This window comes from Lytechinus variegatus, chromosome 5 (assembly GCF_018143015.1).
Source record: "Lytechinus variegatus isolate NC3 chromosome 5, Lvar_3.0, whole genome shotgun sequence".
In the NCBI taxonomy this organism is placed as follows: Eukaryota; Metazoa; Echinodermata; class Echinoidea; order Temnopleuroida; family Toxopneustidae; genus Lytechinus; species Lytechinus variegatus.
In genome coordinates, this window is record NC_054744.1 from 301,634 (window position 1) to 327,763 (window position 26,130).

General features: G+C 36.8%; 1 protein-coding gene across 7 annotated transcripts in view; it reads right to left on the minus strand.

The window, feature by feature from the left end:
- LOC121415014 (choline transporter-like protein 1) overlaps positions 1–25,663 on the minus strand; it is a 95,559-nt gene extending 69,896 nt beyond the window's left edge. For 2 of the 7 annotated variants that reach the window (XM_041608050.1, XM_041608049.1), the window contains exons 1-6: positions 25,359–25,663; positions 14,211–14,303; positions 12,539–12,631; positions 6,653–6,795; positions 5,499–5,711; positions 1,095–1,261 (exon numbers count right to left, since the gene is read on the minus strand). In XM_041608050.1, the coding sequence (XP_041463984.1) occupies positions 1,095–1,261; positions 5,499–5,711; positions 6,653–6,795; positions 12,539–12,631; positions 14,211–14,243 (649 nt within the window). In that variant the 5' untranslated portion in view covers positions 14,244–14,303; positions 25,359–25,663. Of the gene's footprint in view, positions 1–1,094; positions 1,262–5,498; positions 5,712–6,652; positions 6,796–12,538; positions 12,632–14,210; positions 14,304–15,514; positions 15,538–24,679; positions 24,704–25,358 lie in introns of those variants that run through there. The other 5 variants (XM_041608055.1, XM_041608053.1, XM_041608051.1 and 2 more) reach the window with 4 other exon arrangements.
- Positions 25,664–26,130: the final 467 nt, after the last annotated feature.

Sequence of the window (26,130 nt, forward strand, 5' to 3'; positions counted from 1 at the left end):
GAGAAACAAATTAGAAACAAATACAACAAAATTAATAGTGTTTTAATGATGCCGAAATGCATTTTGCCCGTATATAGCATAGACTACGGTGTGGCAGACACACCAACAAAAGCGATACGAGAAGCCGATGGAAGCTATTGTGTTGAGATTGTGTTATCTCGAATGACATACCATTGATCGCTTTATTGTCCGATTCGTGAGTGTGACTGTGACATAGAGGTTGTTTTTGGTCTCGTTTTAGCGCAATATCACGTCATACATTTTGACATATTTGCCCTCTTTCTAAGCAAATTAAGACACTAATACTGTCATGAAGCATATCGATGTTTTCGCTAATATATTCTCTTTCATGTAGAATGTTGACATTGTGTATTAGTTGCTGTTCAGGATTCATGAAAAAATATTCTGTTTTAAATTATAATTTGCATAATTTATGTAAATTAGGTAAAAATAAACAAGGATATCCCAATTATTTCATGACAATTTTCTTCCCTGTCTTACCCTAAGTCTTTATTTCCAATTTTAGGGCAGTTCTGGTGAAATATATATTCTGAATTACTTGTTTTTACTATATCGACATAATATGCAAATTTATGCAAATTACTTGCTTATTTGCATAGATACAGCGTGTCTCTTTGGATGAATCTTTTTCTTTTGACTCAAGGAACATTTGTGCCAAGTGGGACATTTGTACTCAAAATGCAGCGTTCAACCTCTTAACAAGTCTACTACTTCAGGAGATGGACCTCTGGTATGAATTTGGTGATCCCACCTCGAAGCTATAGAAATTTATTGGGTGTACAACACAATTGTTGACGACGCTGCCGGAAATAGTGATACTTATGTCTTGCTCTGCTATGCAAGCGAGACAAAAGTTAACAGTCCAAATATCATTTATCAATACAAACTAACACTGACTGATGATCTAGTATGACAGCACATAAAATATAAAGTGAAGCCTGTACATAAAGACCACCAGAAGTAGACAAGAAAAGTAGCATTTATGGACATATTCATGTTCCAATGGAAAAGGTTATTCATGTATTCAAGAGAAAGATATCTTGTGGTGTTTATAGACAGATGTTATTACTTACCAAGTGATACAGCACAGAGAGCAAGGATGATCCATCTAGCCATGTAGAGGTCAACTAATGCCTTGGATAGGAGCTCAGAGGCATTCAAGAATGAGATGATATTCTCAATGTATTCCTTGGCAATGACAAAAAGATCCTGAGGAACACATCGATTGATGATGGGCTTACTAAAAAAGAATGAATGGAAATTAGGCAGATGGTAAGGGTGTAATCAGACTTACATGCCAACATGCAAATGTAGTAGACCAAGTCAAATGAGCATGATCTGATTAATGTGGTGATGAATTATTTACTATGTAAAATATCACTTATACCTTCGCCTAACACCCCTCAGACAGCTTGTTTGTTCCAAGGAATGCACTGATTGAGGATTAAACGCTGATTCCCAAATAGATTTCCTATGTTAAGCTTCCACAGAAAAAAGTATATAAAGTAGATTGAACATAACAATTAAAGACGAATGTCCCTAGAGAAGCATAGAAACACAATGCATAACAAAATAAATCTGTCTTGAGACATATCTTCAATACTAGTGGATCATGGTTAGAGTAAAGGAATTCCCCCTCCAAAAAAGAAAACAAGATATAAAGAATATTGAAATAAACTGGAAATTAAAGTCATCAAGGGGATGAATAAGGTGATCTGTCTGTGATTCCATTGATCATGATCACCATGCTGATCAATATGATCATCATGATAAGTGGACTAGTACTGAAAGAAAATTCTGTAAAAAGGTATTGTTTGATTTTCGAACGTTAAATCCAATTTGGTATATGGTGACGATAATGCCTACAAAATATATGAATGTAGAATCCAGTTTTGAGAAAATATCAGCATCAATAGAAATTACATGCAAAGTGAGCACAAATTTTTTTTAACAAAATGAAAAAAAAAGTCCAAGTGAGTTTCAAACCAAGGACCCTTGCTTTACAAGGCAGATGCACTATCCATATTTTTTACCAAAATATTTCTCATAGACTCATAATGTATAGAATGAAAAAGTGGAGTGCTTCTGGCAGTCTCACCTGCATTACACGATTCAATATACATGTAGCAGCAGTGCTGACTTTGAAAACTACTATAAAATAATTATTCACACAAAAAATCATATAATTATACAATACTAAGTTCATAAACCCTAAATGATATTTGACCTTGATCATGTGACTTAAAACTTTTCAATGATACTTGATTACCCTTATGTCCACATTTCATAAACTACATGTATATCCATAAACCTTTGAAGTTATGAAAGCAATTTAATAATTACCTCCAACATGGCCTGACTCCATTGACCTTAAATGACCTTTAACTGTGGTCATGGTACCTGAAACTTGCACGAGATGTTCAGTGATACGTGATTACCCTTATGTCCAAGTTTTATGAAATAATGTAGATCCATACACTTTCAGAGCTAACATTGTTATCAAACAAATACCCCAAACATGGTCAAAGTTTGTTGACCTTAAATGACCTTTGTCATGTGACCTAAAACACGAAAAGGATGTTCAGTGATACTTGATTACTCTTATGTCCCAGTTTTATGATTCAGATCCATAAACTATTAAAGTTATGATGGTAATTCAACAAATACCCTCAACTTGGCTAAAGTTCATTGACCTTAGCCATGTGACCTGAAACTCACACAGGATGTTCAGTGATACTTGATTACTCTTATCTCTAAGTTATATGAATCAGATCCATAAACTTTCAAAGTTATGATTGTAATTCAACAAATCCACCCCCCCCCCCGACTTGGTCAAAGTTCATTGACCCTAAATGACCTTTGACATTGGTCATGTGACTTGAAACTCAGGCAGAATGTTCAGTAATACTTGATAACCCTTATGGCCAAAAGTTTCATGAACTAGGTCCATATACTTTTGAAGTTATGACGAAATTTCAAAAAAATTAACCTTAGGTTACAATTTTGATGATTCCCCCAACATGGTCTAAGTTTATTGACCCTAAATGACCTTTGACCTTGGTCATGTGACCTGAAACTCAAGCAGGTTATTCACCAATACTTGATTAACCTTATGTCCCAGTTTCATGAGCTAGGACCATATACTTTCTAAGTTAAGCTGTCATTCAAAAACTTAAGCTTCGGTTAACATTTGATGTTAACGCCGCTGCCGTAGGAAAAGCAGCAACTACTGTATAGTCTCACTCTGCAATGCAGGTGAGACAAAAATGATCTCAAATTTAAGTTTGCAAGTGTAAGACTGGCATAATAATATGTCTATATACACTACTATTTTTCATGATGATATATTTCTCAAAATGAGAAGGAAAGAGACAAATCAGAAAAAGTATAACCTCTGCTACTGTATATCGAAAACTGGGCGAAAAATGTCCAATATTTATGGACTTATATTTGCAAAGTTATGAAAACGTCATAATACAAAAATGGATTTTGATGAAGTCATGATAAAAACTAGAGATGCTCGGCGGGTCGCGCAGCCGAGCACATGTATCCCCCGAACTCATCGTGTCATCCGTCATTGCGATACATAGAGCTCACACAAAAATATTACAAAAAATACAATTATCATGGCGACAATGACCCTAGCATGCAGGTTCCCCAAGTCCATCTACCATACAAGTGTGGTTGAAAAGTGACTTATGGATGCGGAGAAATAGAGTCTTGCATGTTAACTTTAACGTTGACCTGAAAATGACCTTTGACTTTACCATGTGACCTCCAACTGCAGCATAACATGCAGGTTCCCCAAGTCCATCTACCATCCAAGTTTGGTTGAAAAGTGACTTACGGTTGCAGAGTTAGGTGTCATAGGAGAGTCTTGCATATAAACTTTAACGTTGACCTGAAAATGACCTTTGACCTTACCATGTGACCTCCAACTGCAACATAACATGCAGGTCCCCCAAGTCCATCTACAATCCAAGTTTGGTTGAATAGTAACTTACAGTTGCGGAGTTATGTGTCATAAGGTTCGTGACGGATGGACGACAGACGCAGACCTGCCAACATTTGAAAATGGAAAAAAGGAGTCCACGAATCGCGCGTAAAGCCGAACTCCCAACGGCGGGGGTCAAGGTTTGTGACGGATGGACGACAGACGGATGACGGACGGACGACATTTGGATCCCTAAGTCTCGCCTTCACCTCTGGGGGGCGAGACAAAAAAGAAAATCTGCAAGAAATTAAAGGGATGCTCCAGGCTGAAAATATTTATATCTAGATAGAGGAAAATTCACAGAGCAAAATGCAGAAAATTTCATTAAAATCGGGTAACAAAGAAAAAATATTGAATTTCAATTATGAAATCATAATTGTTTCACTTTTTTCATACATGGATAACAATGTGTCTCCAGTATGATGAAATAGGTTGCAGCAAATCAGTTGTCAATCCAATTGTTCTTGGTAAATCTTTATTTAATAAACCTAATTTCATGTAATGAAATATAAAAGTACAAGTGGGGATATGACATCATTAGCCCACCTGATGAATATTCATGAAGACATGCCTAGAACTGTTTCACCGGAATAATGCAAATTTTTAAAATTCAACTTTGTTATTTGTTATCCGATTTTGATCAAATTTTCAGCACTTTGCTCTGTGAATTAAACTCTATTTATTGAGGTATAAAATATCTTCAGTCCGGAGCATCTCTTTAAGACGTGATCTGTCATGCTGACAGATCACCTAAAAATGTAATTTAAATAAATAACAACTAAAACAAAATAAAATGAAATAAATAGAAAGGAATACTTCCAAGATCATTGCGAAAAAAAACATAGGATCATTGTGAAAAAATAACAAATTTCTTCTAAGCCAAGATAACACAATTGTTCTGGAAGCTTTCATTTCTGAGCAAGACATTCCCATTAAAGGATCTACATGTATGTATCACTTACTTTTCTACTGACCTCTTAACTGCTCTAAAACAAAGAGGACTATCACATATAACCTTTATGTCAAGCATACGTTGATGTATATCTACATGTAGGTAGACATTTATCATAATATCCTTTTTCTTGATATCTGAAATTCAAATCTCGATACCAAGAATTACCATTATTTGTTAAACACAAATGACTCTCTAGATATCAATTCTTCATTCAAGAATGTAAGTTTTTTTCACATGGATATTAAAACAGTTGGCCATACACACATCTGGGGTCCGTTGCAGAAAGAGTTGCCTTTAAGCGCAAGTCAATCGCAAGTCCCAAATAGGCGCTGTTGATTGGTTGAAAATCAAGTTGCGCACGGTTAGAGTTGCGATCAATAGCAACTCTTCCTGCAACGAGCCCCAGATGTGCCAACCCATTTACAGAGTTAAGACTAAACAAGCTTTTTCTCAAAAATACTTGTCCATTATACCAGGTATCTGGATTGAAACTATCCAATAAACATCAATTTTTCAAGAAACACAAACCTGGCAAAGACAACATTGGGGCATGGTCCATTGATGCCAACTCCTGCAGTTTCATAGTCTGCTAAATCAACAGGGTAATTGCAGATTTTTGAATCAGTTTCCTCTGCAAAAGTCTTGTAGTCAGTGGTTGAGTTTAGCACCCTGTTAGGACACTGGCTTACACAGACCTCAAGGGAGTCCTTGGGATATCGTACATCCATGAAGAAGACAAATCTAAGGGACAAAAACACATCAATCTTGTCATTAATGTAGGTTGGCAGGCATGTTAGCGCCTATAGTCTCACTCTGCTATGCAGGTGAGACAAAAAAATGATTTGCAATGCTTTATTACAGTGATGTAATAGATTCACAGATGACAAGAAATCCCATCAAAATTACAAGTTTATTACACAACATTTACTTTCTCAAGGTTCAGATAAAAGTTATAGCTGTCTAAATAATTGAGTAGAAGGGTTCACTGCTAAATAATGTAACACACAGAGGGTTTATGGGTCATTACACAAAGAGTTAAACAAAAAATTCCAACAATACAACCTCATCAATAAAGTGGTCCCTTTCAAGTGAGACTATTATAAATATTACTTATGATGATTAATACCAATATACTATCATTAAAACGCCATCATCATAATAAGCATGGGCGGAAATCCGGGGGACGCATCCCCCCTACTCAAAATAGTAGGGGTGACATAATTTCAAATGTCCCTCCCACTATTTCTGTTATTTTCTGATGGAAAGAAATACAACATTCAAAATCGAAATAAAACATGTTTTTTGATAACTCTTTTTTTGTTTTTTTGCTTCTCAATTTTGACCTTACATTTGGGTTGATAATTTTTTATCAATTTTTTTTACTTCTCAAATTTATTATTATTTATTTGAAAATGCCCCATCCTGCGCCACCTCCCCCCCCCCAAAAAAAAAAAAACAGGGACGGTTCTTGTCTAATTAGGCTATGGTTGACATGAATGCAATGATTCCTTTCCTGTTCTAAAGGAAATAACCTCAAACAGACTTCCTGTCAATGAAACATACAAGTGCTATAAAACTTCTGAAAGATTTTTTGCTTGTACAATAACAGGAAATCATAATGAAAGTGACAACTGTGATGGCACACCAAAAAAAAATGTGTAGTGGGGAGAATGATAACTTACGGTCGGTCTGTCATGTCCATTCCAGACAAGCTTACATTCTCTATCGGTTTGTTCATCTGCCCACAAACATTGCCATAGCTATCATAGCCAAAAACAACCCTTAGTACATTACCAAATACAACAGCATAACCAGCTATCAAGAACTGTAAAAGAAAAATGAAATGAAAAAGGTAATGACATTTTTTTTATTATTTCAAAGACATATCTGGCAGTAGCATATTATATTAAACACCCAGGTTCACAATTCCAAAGAAATGCAAAATTTCCTAAGTGCATATCAAATTAAAAATGACTCAAAAATAAGTCTTCATACATACAAACTCAATAAATGGTCTAATGTAATAATAATAATAATAATAATAGGCATTTATATAGCGCCATCTATCTAGAAATATATTCTATTCCGAGGCGCACAAGAAAAGAAAGAATGAGAAAGTTTGGATGAGTGTCAAAGTGCCAATAACTAATACTGTTAGAAAAGATAAGATTTCAGTTTGGATTTAAAGGTCTCCAGTGATTGTATAATTCTTAAATTTAATGGCAAATTATTCCAGAGAGAAGGTGCTGAGGCAGAGAAAGCTCGTACACCATATATGCTACACGTGTCTTGGGAGTCTTAAGAAGTTGCTGGTGTGATGATCTCAGGCTTCTAGCTGGTGCATAAGGCGTGACAATGTACATGTATGTACTGAAAATTCACAGCATTATTTCATAGCATTATTTTTACTTATACTGATTAAAAGAAATTGTTATTGTGGTTTATTGTGACTGAAATAGTATCACCAATAGTTTCTATAAAAAAATATATAAAAAACAAAGTTGCAAAAGAAAGAAATACATGTAGAATATAAAATTTGAAAAAAAAAAACATTGGAAAACTTTTTGATTTAATTTTTCAAAGTACATATATGATAAGAACCCTAAAATAATGTCCTGACCAAACTAATTAGGGTAGACATCAGATACATTTATCTTTTTTTCTGATTTGTAAATTAAACAAGAGTGTTGCTAGGGCGAGCACATAATACGCCCACCTGTAACATGGAAAATGGAGTTATTGGTCAAGCACGAAAAGAGAAAGGTGGTAACTTGACCTTTAACATTTTGACCTCAAAATCAATAGGCTTCCTGAGATCCATGCTAGTATCATAAACACCAAATTATATAAGCCTAGGTTAAGTCAAACTTAAGTTATCGCATTTACAAAGAAAAGTTGATGGACATACATACAGCTAGACGGACGGACACTGAGCGTGATACCATAATACATGTATGTCCCGTCTAGGACAGGCAAATAAAAAGCAGTCATTTATCAATAGTATTGACGCACGAAATAGGTTAAATCAAACATTGGAGAATTCAAAATTCTTTTTTTTTTGCTTTAACGTTTTCTTGTATTAGTTATTCTATTTTTTTCTATGCATAATGGAGATTTAACAACTTTTAAACTTATTTTTTCCTTGTCAACCGAACACTTATTTTTAAGTCTTTTAATTTTTTTTCTTTCACAAGACAGAAAATTTCCTTTTCCTTTGCCAAAGGGGCGACCTTGTGGAGAACTTCTACATTATGGCTAGCCAAAAAGGAACAGAAGGAGAAACAGAAGATAAAGGAGGAGGTCTAGGGTTGTTGCATTGCATTGCTATAATGAAGTAATCTTTTCTCTTCTTGAGAACTCTATTCATAACCTCATTTTATCATTTCGTATTTATTTATCTTTTTGAAAATAATACTGACATGGACATTTCAGAAGGTAAAACTAAATTTTCTTTCTCAATTGTGAGGAAGAATTTTATGTCTTTATTTATCAGTATTTACATGTAGGCTCTAGAAACCCAGTAATCCTAAAGAAATTATATTGTTCACTTCAACATCCTATTTTGGAATACATTTTTGTTCATATTCAATCAATAGGAGTGGTACAAAAACACTCATTTTTTTAGTTTTAAAATGAGTGAATTCTCTTTTGTATCATGAACGTAGTTATTTTAGACTTGTCATCTCTATACAATAGAATGATTTTTGATTAAAAGAGTTACATTGTCTCTAACTCTCTATTCTTTTCTTCTCTTTTTCTCATGAATTTGCAAGAACCTATTGTTTAAAAGTTTACATGCTTGTATATTATGGATACACTTGCACTTCTTACTTTTGTCTTGTTGTATTGGTTTGGCCTTTTCAAAGTGCTGAAGTCACATAATATTTTCTGTGACATTCATGGACCTCCAATTATAAAAGCATATTGAAAATTATTCTTCTTTTTCCTGTCAAGTAAAGACTACCATTGGCATAATATCATACCTTAAGTTATAATTTAATGGTTTCCTGACAAATGCAATAAGCATGTCTTTCCATATTGATTCTTTCCTCTTACTGTTATCATGTATGAGCTGTCTATTTTGTTTGTATTGAATTTTATAACATCAAATGATAACCTTTACAAAGAAATAATTTCTTTTAGGTCATCCTCAAGCGTTGGATGCTGTTTATTTTATTGTGTAAATGGTGGTCCGACCACCTGACCGAAGGCCCACTAGACCAACATTTTTTTCAATTTTATTTTCCTTCATCAGGTGCCGAATAGTGTAAGATGCCTTGTTGCAGCGGCGTATGCCTGTTATCAGAGGGGGGGGGGGCCAGAGCCAAATACCTTCCTGGTAACTCCATCTACGTAACATAGCTAGGATTTCAGTTTAGGGGCAGAAGTGAGCACGGGAAGCACGCTCCCTTGGGGGGTGCAGGTAGTGCTGTAGCTCGGATTGTTTACCGGGCTGAATCCTGCCGAGTTGGCAATGACCGGCTCGGAGCTTTACCGGACGGGTTTCACTTTGAATCCCTCGAACCCGGAAAATAAACCCGGATTGTTTGATAATATTTGAGGTGTCATTTGTCACCGCAATAAAAGTTGTGAAACTATTTTTAACAAGCAATCTATCCACCTAGTGTGATGGTCGAGGGGACGGGTCAAAGGCCAACCATCCCTACCTTATTTTCATTTTTCCCCATCATGATCGGACCTCCTGTCTGAGTTATGGCCTTGTGTGTGAGGGATCGAGATGATATAGCTAGTCGGCTAACGGCGCACATGCACACAGTACCTGCCATGTGATATCGTCTGACTGGTCATGTGATTGGCTGAGAGTAATGGTTTCACTGGGTGAGAATGTCCAATTTGTTTACAAGTAAAGGCCAGTTGGTCCATTAGGCATGGTCATAACTCAAGAAGTTTTCCTTTTGATATTATGACTGATGACATGCAGAATATTTCTCTCTTTTTTGGTAAAACAATCTGTCCGGTTTATTGAGATATCTTTTATACCAGTTTTTTCTGCTAACCATAAAAGCCCTCCCCCAAAAAACCCTGTTGTGTTGACATTTTCCACAAAGTCTGTGATCCGATATATAATAGCTTAGCTGGGAATGGGTGCAAAACAATTTAATTCCCATTTAAAGGATACATTAAAGAGGGTGGACTAGACGGATGAGAAGAGGAGGGTGCTGTTACCGGGAGAGAGAGAGAGAAGGGGGGGTATGTGTACAAGAGCAAAAAACAAAAACAAAAAAACGTGAGAGATGACTAAATGGATGATATTGGACCGATTGTCAAAGTATAATATGAAATAAAAGTGTATTTTAATTCATTTTTTTATTAAAAATATTATTACCGGTAGCTGAAGGCTAGAATAAGACAGATAAAAATAAATCATACACAAAAAATAGTTTGAGTAAAATATTCTATTGCTTCAAAGCAAATATGAAGAATGAAATACTCTCAGAAATTAACTCTTTCTGCCACCTCCACCCCTCCGAAAAAAATCTGCCCTATGATAGACAGAAACAATCTCTGTGAGAGCCTGTTTGAAAATTGGGTCACCAGAATGATAACATAATAAACAATGTGGTTTGTAATCTGCCTCTTGATTTAACAAACACACACACACACAAAAAAAATTATCTCAAAGCACATGTTTCGTGGTAAATCACTAGCGGTGCACAGACTGTGCTGTTGACCGCTGCACTGGTGATAAGCATGTGAGGAATTGCGAGTTGGCCTTGTATCGTCTCCATCCCCTCTCTACATTACTACTGGATGATATAAACAGTGAATTAAATATTTTGGGGGTTTGTATGGTGTTTTGAGAACAAGGTCAGAAGGTGATGTCGGTCACAGATAAGAGTCAAGTAGGTCAAAACTTTGTACGTTTGCATGGACATAAATCAATTTTAGCCGGACCGGGTTACCGGGCCTCTCCAGGTCGAGCTATGATTCTGATAAGATTTACGAGCCGGGTTCGGACCGAGTTGAAGGAACCGAGCTACAGCACTAGGTGCAGGTAGTGGGAGCTCATCTTAATACGTCCTCTGCCCGTTTTTTTTTTTGGGGGGGGGTAGAGCCAAAATATATTAAAAAAGGAATCTATCAATGGATAGTTGAATGAATGAATGAATAAATAAATAAATGAAAAATAAATAAATGAAAAATTATATTTATTAACTGATTACACCCTCGTAGCAAGGGGGAAACGTGAGCGAGAAAATAAAAAAAATAGGAGAATGTAAGACAAGCAAGAGCAGACAAGGAATAGTTCAAGGGATCATCACAGCTTCTCCCTCCCTCGGAACGCATTTTGCGCACTCAGTAAGTTTTTCACATGCTTCGCGTGCTGAGTACCACCCCCCATGAATTAAATCCTAGGTTCGCCACTAATTTAGACTTAATAGTTAACGGGAAATTTTTTGCTGTGCCCCTCCCCATATCAGGCAGAAAACGTAAGAGCGGATGCAGACAAGAAACATTGGAGCTTCCACAATTCAAAATTTTTCTCTCTCTCCCCCCTCCCCTCTCCATTAAAAGGCAGATAACGTAAGAATAGCAGGAGCAGGCAAGGAACGATTTAAAGAAAACGTTGGAGCTTCCAACGGGAGGGGGAAAACTCCCCTTATAATGTGGAGCGCCTTTCGCATGCTCATTATTAAGTGTTTCGCACACTTCGTGTGCTCTCTACCGCCCTCTAAAATGGAATCCTAGCAAAGCCACTGACCTTGGACTTAGTTACCGGGAATTTTTTTGCTCTTCCCCCCACCCTCTTATAACAGGCAGAGGATGTATTAAAGATAAATGCCAGTTGTGGTAACGATCTCAAAATGACTTTTTACAGAATTTAATATAATGACCACCTAAGTGTCTGTTTGTATGAATAAAAAATATGTGCCAAAGGATTCTGAAAGAAATTGTGTAATTGCTGAGAAATAAGCAAAATAAGAGCAGATTCGGTCACTTCCGTCGGGTCTTTATTCCAGCAATAATAGTATACTGTCCCACGTGTGCCTATCTGTGTTGGCGATCTTCAGTGTGATCGTTTTTCAGCTTAGATTTTATGATTTCACAAAGTTCAGTTTATGTAACTATACCAAATCTAGATCCACGATGATATAGTAATACTTTACCTTGGTTTTACAGACTTTCTCACGAAATCAGTGTTTTACTGCAACTACTTTCATTTAGCTTAAGATGAGCGAAAGCAGAAAAGGAGCAATTCAGAGGAAAATCGGACCTTCCGCACTTCTCTCCCCCCTCACCCGGAACGATCTTCCCATGCTCACTACTGCTTCCTCAACTGAAATCCTAGTTATGCTACTAATTCTTGACGAAATTACTGGGAAATATTCCTCTCTGCCCCCTCTGATAACAGGCACCTGTTACGCTGCTGCAACAAGGCGCCTTAAACCACCAGACCAAGGCACCCAATGAAGGGAAAAAGGCAGTCTCATGGGCTGTCACCGTGTACATGTATATTGTTAAGTTCCACTTTAGAATTTGTTATGTAATTATATTTTCCCTCTTCTATTCTTGGAACACAAGATGAAAAATACTCTAAAACATACCATGCCAATCCAGAAACAAATGAAGAGGAGCATACATAGAATGTCTGTGCAGTGTCTCTCCTTCTTCGGGTTCAGACGCCCTGAATCCGGCTCCTTTACATAATAACAATAACACAAATATATCAAGTAAGATTAATGTGCATATTACTCTATATGCAGGGCTTGTCATTAGCTTTCTAAAGGGGGTCCCTCCATGGACCCAGATCTTATAATTTTGAGTGCCTGGAATTCAGTTGTGGGTGCCCACAATAAACTTCCATCATGAGAACAAAAATGTAATGAAAATCAACTTTGAAAACAATCATACACACTTGATCAACCTCATAAAGGAAACATTGCATTGCCTTCATGACTAAACACTAAGAAAAGACATAAAGCGATGTCTTGCTTACTTGTGAAAAAAAGCCAGAAATATTGTGATTTGCGATGGCACACAACAGAATTTTATCAAAAGTTCAATGTGAAAGAACTGGGATGGAACATTTGTCATAAGAGAGTCTTGCACACAAACTTTAATGTTGACCTCAAAATGACCTTTGACCTCAACATGTAACCCCCATCTACAGCATAATATGCATGTCTGCTAAGTACATCTACAAACCAAGTTTGGTTTAAAAGTGACCTACAGTTGCAGAGATTATAATTCATAAGAGAGTCTTATAGGTAAACTTTAACATTGACCTGAAAATGACCTTTAACCTTACCATGTGACCTCTGAGTGCACTTTAATATTCAGGCCTCTTAAGTACCTTTACAACCCAAGTTTGCTTTAAAAGTGCTTACGGTTGTGGAGTTATGAGTCATAAGAGAGTCTTGCACGTAAACTTTTACTTTGACCTGAAAATGGCCTTTGACCATACCATGTGACCTCTGACTGCAACATAACATGCAGGTTTTCTGAGAACCTCTACAACCCATGTTTGGTTTAAAAGTGACTTCCGGTTGAAGAGTTATGAGTCATAAGAGAGTCTTGTGGGTAAACTTTAACGTAGACCTGAAAATGACCTTTGACCTTATCATGTGACCTCCGACTGAAGCATGACATGCAGGTCTCAAAACTACATAGACAATCCAAGTTTTGGTGAAAAGTGACTTGAGGTTGCGGAGTTAGGTGTCATAAGAGAGTCTTGCATGTAAACCTTAACATTTGACATCAAAATGACTTTTGACCTTACCATGGGACCTCCGACTGCACCATGACATGCAGGTCTCATAAGTACATGTACATCTACAACCCACATTTGGTTTTAAAGTGATTTAAGGTTGCAGAGTTATTTGCCATAAGATAGTCTTGCACGTAATCTTATTATTGACCTCAAAATGACCACTGACCTTACTATGTGACCTTGACCTCAGACTGCAGCATAACATGCAGGTCTCTTCAGTACCTCTACAACCCAATTTGGGTGAAAAGTGACTTACTCTTGCAGAATTACAATATATATGTCATATGAGTCTTGCACGTAAACTTTAACAATGACCTCAAAATGACCTTTGACCTTTAAATTTTACATCCGATTTTGATATAATTTTCAGTGTTATGCTTGTTGGATTTTTCTCTTTTTCTTCAAAGCAACTTTTTTGTTGGGGTGGACTTGTCCTTTAAATTCTCATATTTTCCACTTGGAAAGTTGGCTGTTGGGTATGATTGATGAGTATACATGTGACTCACATCTGTAGGTGATCCAAGGCAAGCACACCCCATGGTTGTTTGCTATGCAAATTGGCAACTCCTGAGTAGATTGAAACACCAAGGGCTTGATTGCTATAGATAAGAAAGAAAGGAAGTGATCGTTATACATTGTTAAAGGGAAAGTTCACCCTGACAAAAAGTTAATTTAAAAAATTCCATCAACAAATAAAAAAGTTATTATAATTTGATGTCATACTGTATGCAAGAAATTTTCCAACAAATTGTATGCTATAAATCAATGAAATATTATTTTCTCTGAAATTTGACAATGTTTTAAAGTACCTTCAATATATCAATAGACAAATCATTTCTTACCCATCCCTAAAAAGAAAACATCACGAACCATTGAAAAATGGAAATTTTAGCACTTTAATAATAATAATAATAATAATGATACTTGTAGAGCACCAAATCCACTCTGTAGAGTGCTCAAGGCGCATAAAGAGCTAAGAGTTAAATAAAGTTTTTAGAAGATTTTTGAAAGTTTCGACAGAGGTACATTTTTTTATGTCTTCAGGAAGGCTATTCCACAAAGTGGGGCATGCAAAAGCAAATGATCTCCCCCCCCCCCCCAAGTTTTTGAAACTTTTGGAATGACAAGGAAGCCAGAGGTGGATGTGTGCAAAGATCTGCCTGGTCTGTAGTGATTGGTAAATGAAAGACTGTATTGTGGTGCAGATCCAATAAATATTATGAAAGGCAAGTAACAAAATCTTAAAGATAATCCGGTTTTTGATAGGGAGCCGGTGCAAGATGGGAGTGATATGTGAGCGTTTACTTGACAAATATTACATAAAATATGGGGTGGCTGCCCGTTTATGAAGTCAAAAATCCAAGATTTAGAATTACAGTATCATAACTTTCTTTATCTTTAATTAATTTTCCTCAAAGCTGCACCAATATTGTTTATCATTTTTGTGCAATTTTTACAACCTTTTCTTCAGAGTGAACTTCCCATTTAATATCTGAAATCACAGATTCAACTCAACATAGTGACATAGTTAACAATTCTGTCTTTAGAAGTACATGTAAAGAAACTTTGTAGCCAAAGTTAGGATACAATATAAAAGGACCTTGATTCTATGACATTTGTTCCTGCAACATAAGCTCCCAACGAAACACTTAAGACAGACATTCAGATGAGATTAAAATCTCACATATGGGTATTTCCATATATACATAAAGGGACTTGTACTAAAATACCATCTTCAGTGACTTATTTATTAAGCTATAATTAAGACAAGAGTGTCGCTAAGGCAAGCACATACATGTAATACGCTCACCTGTAACGTGGAACATGGAGCTATTGGTCAAGCAAGACAAGTGGAATGCCTCTGGCGGTCTCACCTGCATCACGCGATTCAATATAGCAGCAGTGCTGACTTTGAAAACTACTATGACTCGCACAAGATGTTCAGTGATACTTGGTTACTCTTATTTCCACGTTTTATGAACTAGACAAATACACTTACAGAGGTATGTATGATGGCAATTCAACCACTACCCCCCAACGTGGCCAAAGTTCATTGACCTCACATGACCTTTGACCTTGATCATGTGACCTGAAACTCACACAGAAAGTTCAGTGATACCTAATTACTCTTATGTCCAAGTTTTATGAATCAGATCCATAAAATTTCCGAGATATGATGGTAATTCAACAAATACCCTCAATTCGGCCAAAGTTCATTGACCCTAATGACCTTTGACCTTGGTCATGTGACGTGAAACTCATGCAGGATGTTCAGTGATACTTGATTAACCTTATGGCCAAGTTTCATGAACTAGGTCCATATAATTGCTGATGTGGTTTACGTTTCACCATGTGGAGTGTTGTAGAAACATATTGGTGATTAGGTGGCTCTGGAATACCGGCACTGGAATACCAGAAGGGTCAGGGAAGCCATTGAGATACATCAACGCAACACCGTGCCTCAAGACCCTGGCCTTCACATCAACAGCATCTGGCACTCAATCCTACATCACCACCCAACTTCCAACCAATCCCAAGCAACCCGCCGTCCACCGTAACCCCACCAAGCCCTCCTACCCAACACAGCAGTCTGATTGCATCACCAACTTAACCAGCGACTTCGCCGATGCACACACCGCCACCTCGCTACAACCTCCGCCGACGACCCAACACTTCATCTGTACACCAAGCCACCAACTCACTCCCGCCGAAGCCTACCCGACGAGTCCGCCAACCAACACGCACAGAACGCCACCACTGATGTACCTACCACGCCGCCGACACACACACACGCCGCCGTAACTCACCCCGCCGTCTACTCACCACGTCCGCATACCACGCCCACTCATTTCCCGCCGACCCACGCACAGAGCGCCACCTAGGACGTCAGCCCGCCGTGACTGCCGGCCTAGCGCTTTCCCCCACATCCGCACGCATGCCGAGCTAACACTCACTCCTGAAGACGAACAGTCAACCTGTCCGAAACGTCGAGTCTCTACTACTCATCATCTCTACTCGCCGACGCAAGCCAGCATCTACTACATGTAGCTCGACTACTCAAGCTGTTCTCACTCAACATTCCTTCTGGTTTACAGTCCTTTTCAGGACTACTTTGAAGAATACTCTACTCTCTCTCCACTTTCTCGCCCATTTCTTCTCTTCTTTTATCCACTGTTTCTACAACACTCCACATGGTGTACCGTAAACCACATCAGCAATTGTACATGCCACCATGCAAACCTTCAAACAACATCTAGGTCCATATACTTTCTAAGTTATGCTGTCGTCTAAAAAACTTAACCTTCGGTTAAGATTTGGTGCTGACACCGCCGCCGTCGGAAACTTTTGACCTCAAAATATCTAGGCTTCTTAGGATCCATGCTAGTATCATACACATTCAATTATAGGAGCCTAGATTAAGTTAAACTGAAGTTATCGCATTTACAAGTACTGCAGAATGGTAAGATGAAAATATGTCACTGTGACCTTGACCTTTGACCTTTTGACCTCAAAATCTATAGGCTTCCTGGGATCCATGCTAGTATCATACACACCAAATTATAGGAGCCTAGGTTACGTCAAATTTAAGTTATTGCATTTACAAGTACTGCATAATGGAAAGATTAAAATATGTCACTGTGATCTTGACCTTTGACTTTTTGACCCCAAAATCAAAAGGCTTCCTGGGATCTATGCTAGTATCATACACATCAAATTATATGAGCCTAGGTTAAGACAAACTGAAGTTATCGCGTTTACAAAGAAAAGTTAACAGACAGAAGGACGGACGGACAGACAGACGGAAGGACACTGAGCGTGATACCATAATACATCTCATAAAAAGAGCTTGTAATTTATTTCAGAAAAACAAAGAAATACATTCAAATTTATACAACAAGTGGAATGCCTCTGGCCGTCTCACCTGCATCACGCGATTCACCATAGCAGCAGTGCTGACTTTGAAAACTACTATAACTCGCACAAGATGTTCAGTGATACTTGGTTACTCCTATTTCCACGTTTTATGAACTAGACCAATACACTTACAGAAATAGGATGGGAATTCAACAAATACCCCTAATGTGGCCAAAGTTCATTGACCTCACATGACCTTTGACCTTGATCATGTGACCTGAAACTCACACAGGATATTCAGTGTTACTTGATTACTCTTATGTCCAAGTTTCAAAAGTCAGATCAATAAACTTGCAAAGTTATGATGGTAATTCAACAGATACCCCCATTATGGCCAAAGTTCATTGACCTTTGACCTTGGTCATGTGACTTAAAATGCGCACAGGATGTTCAGTGATACTTGATTACTCTTATGTCCAAGTTTTATGAACTAGACCAACATACTTTCAAAGTTATGATGGTAATTCAACAAATACCCCCCAATCGGCCAAAGTTCATTGACCCTAAATGACCTTTGACCTTGGTCATGTGACGTGAAACTCGTGCAGGATGTTTGGTGATACTTGATTAACCTTATGTCCAAGTTTAATGAACTAGGTCTATATATTTTCTAAGTTATGATGACATTTCAAAAACTTAACCTCAGGTTAAGATTTTGATGTTGATTCCCCCAACATGGTCTAAGTTCATTGACCCTAAATGACCTTTGACCTTGGTCATGTGACATGAAACTCTGATAGGATGTTCAGTAATACTTGATTAACCTTATGGCCAAGTTTCATGAACTAGGTCCATATACTTTCTAAGTTATGATGTCATTTCAAAAACTTAACCTTAGGTTAAGATTTGATGTTGACGCCGCCGTCGGAAAAGCGGCGCCTATACAGTGCGTCCCAAAAAAAACTATACACTTTTGAAATGGCTGCCAAATAAAAAATGTAGCACTTTGGGGGAAAAGACTTATAGATATGGAAAGCCAATAAAGTCAACTTTCAAATGACACCAAAAAGTTGGAAAATTATTCATGCTTGAGCGAGCACTGCCCACTGAAACAGAGGGTATGCAAATAAGGGTGGGCTGGAATTAGCCTTCCAATTTCTTTCAGATGTTTTGTTTGGTACTTGCAAAGTTGAAGGTTATTTGGTGAGTTAAAGATCAGATGTTATCAGTTTGTTGTTTGTGAAAATTTCATACGTTATTAAATTGAAATTTAATGCATGAGTGATCATGAATTGCAATTTTTAGTGCAGCTTTATCATGTGGATCATGTGGATCTTAACAATGTGTTCATGACAGTCAGGAGAAGAGGGGGTAATATGACTTAGGTAGGTGAAGTAAGTTGATGGGCTTAAGGTCAACAGAACATTTAGCAACCCCTCCCTCCATCTCACCCCCTCCCCCCACTTCTCTCCTCCTGGGAGACTAAGCTTGGCTAGGCTGGGCAGGAATTAGCCATACAGTTTTTTGAGAGGTTAGTCCTTTGGAACTTACAAAGCTAAGGGTGTTCTGCTATTCATGAGTGAGATAAGTTTTGGTTTTAATAGGCAAATTTCATGAATTACTCAATTGAAATGTACTGCATGAGTGAACAGGAATGCAATTTTAGTGTAGCATATTCATCTTGTGGACATCAGAAGTGTGTTCATGAGAGTCAGAGTAATGTGATGGTACATGTACCTGTTACAAGCAAGAAGGCGAGGTATGCTAAGACTTGGTTAAAAGGGCATTCCTCTTCTTTTTGTCCTTTTACAAATTAAAAGTCATAGGTACCCTCCCCTCTTCACCTCCATTTTCCAGCCCCCCCCCCCCTCTCTCTCTCTGTCTCATCTCCCGGATTGTAGCCTTTTCAAAACTTAACTGCCAAGTGACCGGTGGCTGATGGTCAGTTTGAATGATTGCCAAAAAAAAATTAATGATTATGATTAATGAAATAATTTATTGGAAAAAAAATGAATGTTTTATTGATCACATTGCACATTGAATGAGTTAATTTACTGATAAATTGTTGATTGAATGATTGATAGGAAAAAGTTGATGCCCTATTTCAGAATTAATCATTAAACCAACATTCTGCTCTGGACTTCACACGTACATAAGAATAGCCATCAGTCTCTCAACAGGAGGGGAGGGTGGGAAAGAGGGAGGGGGCGGGGCTGAATGTTCTGTTGACCCTTATTCCATCAACCTACTTCTCCCACTTAAGCCCTATCTCACCCCCTATTCTCCCGACTGGCCGACTCCCATGAACACATTGCTGAGATCGCCATGATAAAGTTGAAATGCTGCCCCAAAAGATATCCAAATGATAAAGCTGAAATGCTGCTCCAAAAGTGTAATTGTGTTCACTCATGCATAAAAGTTCAATTTAATAACTTAAAAAATTTGCTTAAGCTATCAAAACTGATCAAGGTTGATCATTAATTTATCACAACGCCCTTAACTTTGCAAGTTCGAAATGATTTGCCTCTCAACAACTGAAATAAATTGGAAGGCTAATTCCAGCCCACCCTAATTTTCATACCCTTTGTTTCAGTGGGCAGTGCTCGCTCAAGCATTAATATTTTTCCAACTTTTTGGTGTCATTTGAAAGTTGACTTCATTGGCTATCCATATATGAGAGTCTTTTTCCCCAAAGAGCTAGATTTTTTATTTGGCGGCCATTTCAAAAGTGTATAGTTTTTTTTGGGACGCGCTGTAGTCTCACTCTGCTATGCACGTGAGACAAAAACAATACTTTAAACAAATTCATTGAGGAAATTATCTACATCGTGCTGATTTGATGCCAACTAAATTATATAAATTATCTATCACGATCACCTTCATTTGCCAAAAAAGATGCAAGTAATTGTTATTTTGGGCAATTTGCATAATTAATCAAAATTCAATAGAAGAAATTATTTTACATATATTAAGAAGAAAAATTACAAAGTGACATGATTACACATCAATTGAGCTTTCATTCACCTTTCCATTGATACCTAAATTACTTCAAAGGGCTCAAAAACAAAGAAGTTAAAGCCTGTTGAAGACTTAAAGGGTTCAAAATGGTCACAAAATGGTCACAAAAATCGGTTTTGTATTCCATTGACTTTACATTAAAGACAGGCAAGTCCAAGAATTTGCACATGTTACGTATGGGACATTTCATAGGCTTTAATGACCTGAAAAATATTGTTAAATGACTTTGATTAGATTGAATACCCTCATGATGGTACATGTAGACATCTAGGAGAAGAATAATCATGCAAAAAGTGGTGACATATGACCGTGTGGGCTTGCGTGCTTGATTGACCTTTTAGAGAGAAAGGATGTGTTGTTACATATGGGACACAGAAGAGAGACAATTTTTAAAACATTTTTTTCATGTTGAGAATTCTCTGAAAGTATATCATTTGCAGGCCTTCATTTTTGAGGAGCGCGATTGTGCCGGCGCTCCTACCGCGCTCCTAAAAAAAAGGAGAGCAAAAAATCGCGCTCCTAAAAAAAAAAATTGAAAAAATTTCACATTTTACATCTTTAAATCCATGAAATGGCCTTCTTTTTTCCATAATTCCTTGAAATTACTTTGATTTAGTTGAAAACTATCAGAAAAATGAAGAATATTCATCTCTTTCCCGACTCTGATTTTAATTCAAACTCGGTAAATATTGCAGTCCCATGTAGTCCCATATGTAGATTTTCATGGCAACACCATGGAAGTCTACATGTGGGACTACAATATTTACCGACGTAAGTTCAAATCAGAGTCGGGGAAGAGGTGAATATTCTTCATTTTTCTGATTGTTTTCAACTATATCAAAGTAATTTCAAGGAATTATGGAAAAAAGAAGGCCATTTCATGGATTTAAAGATGTAAAATGTGAAATTTTAGCAATTTTTTTTCCATTTTTTTTCTTCATTTTTTTCATTTTATTTAATTTATTTTTTTTTAGCAGGAGTGCGTACGACTTCTTGTAAACGTATTGACGTGACCCAGGCCTAGTTTCACCACAGATTAATTAATAGCTAACACAGCTATTGCATATATACAATGTTAAGAAAAATCTACAATTTATCATACATGTATTGTAATGAATTGATTTGAGCTCCTCACGGAGAGTGATTCTGAGGAGCTCAATTACATGTACTCAAAAAAAATAAAGAGAGCGATTTATTGAGCTCCATGAAATTATAAACGTGTAGGCCTGATTTGACAACTTGTAACTAAGTGTGATAGAAGTCGCAATATACTCTAGTATATCTACATGTCACAAACCAAAACACTCTAATTAAACAAATTAATGACATGTTACGTATGGGACATTTTGTCTCCATAGAGAACGTACACAATTTTCCCCATAACTTCAAAAATTGAAATAATTTAAAATATGGAAATAACAAAAAGTTTTTTTTTCCTTTAAAATGTTCTATTGAGACATATTTCATAAGACTGAAAAAGAAATTACATGTAGCCATTACAACAATTTTTTTCTTGTTTTTTCATGGTTTCATTAATTTCTTATGTATTCTAGTGTTTTTTTATATTTTAAAAATTGTTCAATTTTCACAATATTTCTGCTTCGATAGTTTTCATTAATCAGAATTTGTGACAAATCAGGCTTTAAAACTAAAGAAAAGGTGTTTAGAGAACTCTGGAAATTTGTTTTTCTCCATTCACTTTGTACACAAATCTCCCCATTGACATTGTGTGTAAATGTCCCATACATGTACGTCACAACTTTTTAATTAACTTTTAACTAAAAAGTAAACTATATTTTTCAAACTTAATAGAGAACTTCCCAGAGATGCAAAAATACAAGTATAGTATTGTGAAAAATAACTTAAACAAGTGGAATGCCTCTGGCCCTCTCACCTGCATTGCGCAGTTCAATATAGCAGCAGTGCTGACTTTGAAAACTACTCTAACTCGCACAAGATGTTCAGTGATACATGGTTACTCTTATGTCCACTTTTTATGAACTAGACCAATAAACTTACAGAGATATGATGGTTATTCAACAAAAAACCCCAACATGGCCAAAGTTCATTGACCTTACATGACCTTTGACCTTGATCATGTGACCTGAAACTCGCACAGGATGTTCAGTGGTACTTGATTACTCTTATAAATGTACAAGTTTCATGAATCAGATCCATAAACTTTCAAAGTTATGATGGTAATTCAACAAATACACCTAATTCGGCCAAAGTTCATTGACCTTTGACCTTGGTCATTTGACCTGAAATGTGCACAGGATGTTCAGTGATAATTGATTACTCTAATGTCCAAGTTTAACGAACTAGACCAATAAACTTTCAAAGTTATGATGGTAATTCAACAGATACCCCTGATTTGGCCAAAGTTCATTGACCCTAAATGACCTTTGACCTTAATCATGAGACCTGAAACTTGCACAAAATGTTCAGTGATGCTTGATTACTATTATGTCTAAGTTTCATGAATCAGATCCATAAACTTTCAAAGTTATGATGGGAATTCAACAGATACCCCCAATTCGGCCAAAGTTCATTGACCCTAAATGACCTTTGACCTTGGTCATGTGACATGAAACTCATGCAGGATGTTCAGTGATACTTGATTAACCTTATGGCCAAGTGTCATGAACTAGGTCCATATACTTTCTAAGTTATGATGTCATTTCAAAAACTTAACCTCAGGTTAAGATTTGATGTTGACGCCGCCGCCGCCACCGGAAAAGCGGCGCCTATAGTCTCACTCTGCTATGCAGGTGAGACAAAAACATCCTAAAAATGTTACGTATGGGACATTCCGTCCTTGGAGAAGACCTTATTTGCATATATATACCTAATTTGCATATATATAATTAGATGACACCACTTTTTCCCCATACACGTATATAAGATGTTAGGGGGTCCATGTCCCACCTATAATTAAATCTCACAAGCTATTTTATATTTTTTATGAGTTTTTTATAATTGTCCTATACGTAACACCCATTTTACCAATTATACATACTAGGTGCCCCAAATTAGCATAAATATGCATATCAATTTTTTCTTAATGAAATTTTAAAATTCAACATTTAGGCTTTCTTACCCCACCAAGGACAAGTCCACTCCAACAAAAAGTTGATTTGAATAAAAAGAGAAAAATCCAACAAGCATAACACTGAAAATTTCATCAAAATCGGATGTAAAATAAGAAAGTTATGACATTTTAAAGTTTTGCTTAATTTCACAAAACAGTTATATGGACATCCTGGCTGGTATGCAAATGAGGAGACTATGACGTCATCTACTCACTACCGGTATTTCTTTTGTGTTTCATATGAAATATGAAATATTCTAATTTTCTCCTCCTTGTCAAGTGATACAACAATTAATTCCTCCCTGAACATGTGGAATGAGCTTTGTTTAATACTATATGATTCAGTCAAGTGGGTCCTTATTGGGGCAGTTCCATGGTTACGGAGTGACATTCAGAAACAACTTTTTTGCATTCAAACAAAGATATCACCCATATTTGAATAATTATTTGCAAAGAAATGGTACCTGACAGTAGTTAATGCAACCCACTTTTCAAAATAACAAAATTCATTATTTTGATCCACTGAATTAATGAGATATGAATATTCATAATCATGATTACGGAGCGACGCAAAATGGACATGCGTAATTGAGAAAACATATTGCTCAAACTCTGTGAGTTTTCAGTTGCTATCAAAATTGATTGGATTCTATGTTGTTCTAACTACATTACATTAAAAAATTGGTGAATTATTTCATTAATTACAATTTAAAGAGAAATTCCAGTAGTTGCAGTAAACACTGATTTCATGAGAAAGTCTGTAAAACAAGGCTTAATTGTCAGTATATCACCGAGGATCTAGATCTGGTACAGTTACAATAACTGAACTTTGTGAAATCTTGAATTCTACGCTGAAAAATGTTTACACCGAAGATCCCCAACACAGATAAGCGCATGTGGGACAATGTATAATTATTGCTTAGAGCGTCGGGCCCAAACAATCCATAAAAATCTTCCTTGTCCAGTAACATCCAATCCTGCTGACAACGCCAAATGAAAGGGGTAGAATACCTGAACAAGAACCAGACTTCAGACAGGATACTGGATAGTTTTACTTTTAGAGTCACACAATAACATTAAAAAAGGCTTTATTCTACAGATAACTCATAACCAAGACCATAGCTTTAGCAGCTTTCCCAAAAGTCGCACTCCCCTCCATTACATGTATCAAGCAGTCCTCAGTAATATGAAAGCTTCTAGTGCAAACAATAGGATGGGGGGTCGGGTGTCCGGACACTTTATCTTTTTGAAGCCTTCTTTTTTGTCTGTGGATTACACTAAAAATATGAATTCATTACTTGTAATCATTTTCTATTTTGTTCTTTATAATATTTCCTAACATATTGTACTAAAAAATGATGAAACTTCGCTTGTAAAATTTTCCAAATGACATTCTAAAATTGATCGTCCGGACACACAACCCGTCCGGATACACAACAACTGGGTATACTGTGTATGTCTGTAAACCCTTACAGTACTATAGTCGCGAAGTTTAGCATTAACATAACAACACTGCTTGCAATTTTAATCCTTAATCTAATTGAGATGAGATGAACAGAATTAACAATAACGTTACACGGCACGACCTTCCATATCAAATTATTAAACAAGAAATCCATAAGTTCTGGGAGAACAGTTAATTCGAAGAGTAAACATGGTAAAACCATGGGAAAAAATTGTCAGAATTTACCTGAATGTGTTTCGAAAACACACACCGATGTCCTCTTCGATCGTTCTAATATCCACGGGCCGCGCCGCGCCCCGGCCGGCCAGCTGGCGCTTGCGTCACGTCAGATCAGCGGGCCGGGCCGGCCTCGAATATTTTTTCCGTACATGGAAACGCTATGATCATGAATTATTCATAATTGAGCTAAAAATATGAAGTGCGCAGGCGCATGGAGAAACGGATTTAGTCTAGTAGATAGGGGGCTTTATTCAGAATTTTTGGTGGGGAAGGTTTGACAAGCTTATCCGGGGTAAAATTGTGCGCTGATTCCAAAAATGTCACTCTTACAGACCGTACTCACGCCATTTTGGCCAATTTGACCAAAAATGACCATTTTGACCACTCTTTTCAAGAAACATCGGAATTATCAACAAACTCAAATATTTTCTCCCATCTCACACTTTACTTACACTGTATCATACATTAATATTACCATACATTAATTATGGCATTTTGGCATGGGGTTGTGCGACCCAAACACAATTACAAAGAATACTGTTGCTGCAGAAGAAGGCTCTTAGAATAATTTTTCAAACCCAATTCAGATCACACACAGATATACTATTCTTCCAAAATAATATTCTTAAAGTGAGCGATTTATATATTTTCCAACTCGCCCAATTTATGTATAAACTAAACAATGATGATCTCCCAACAATTTTTTCAAATATGTTCTGTAAAAACTCCTCTATACACGATTACCCAACGAGACAACGTAACTGTTATCACCTACCCC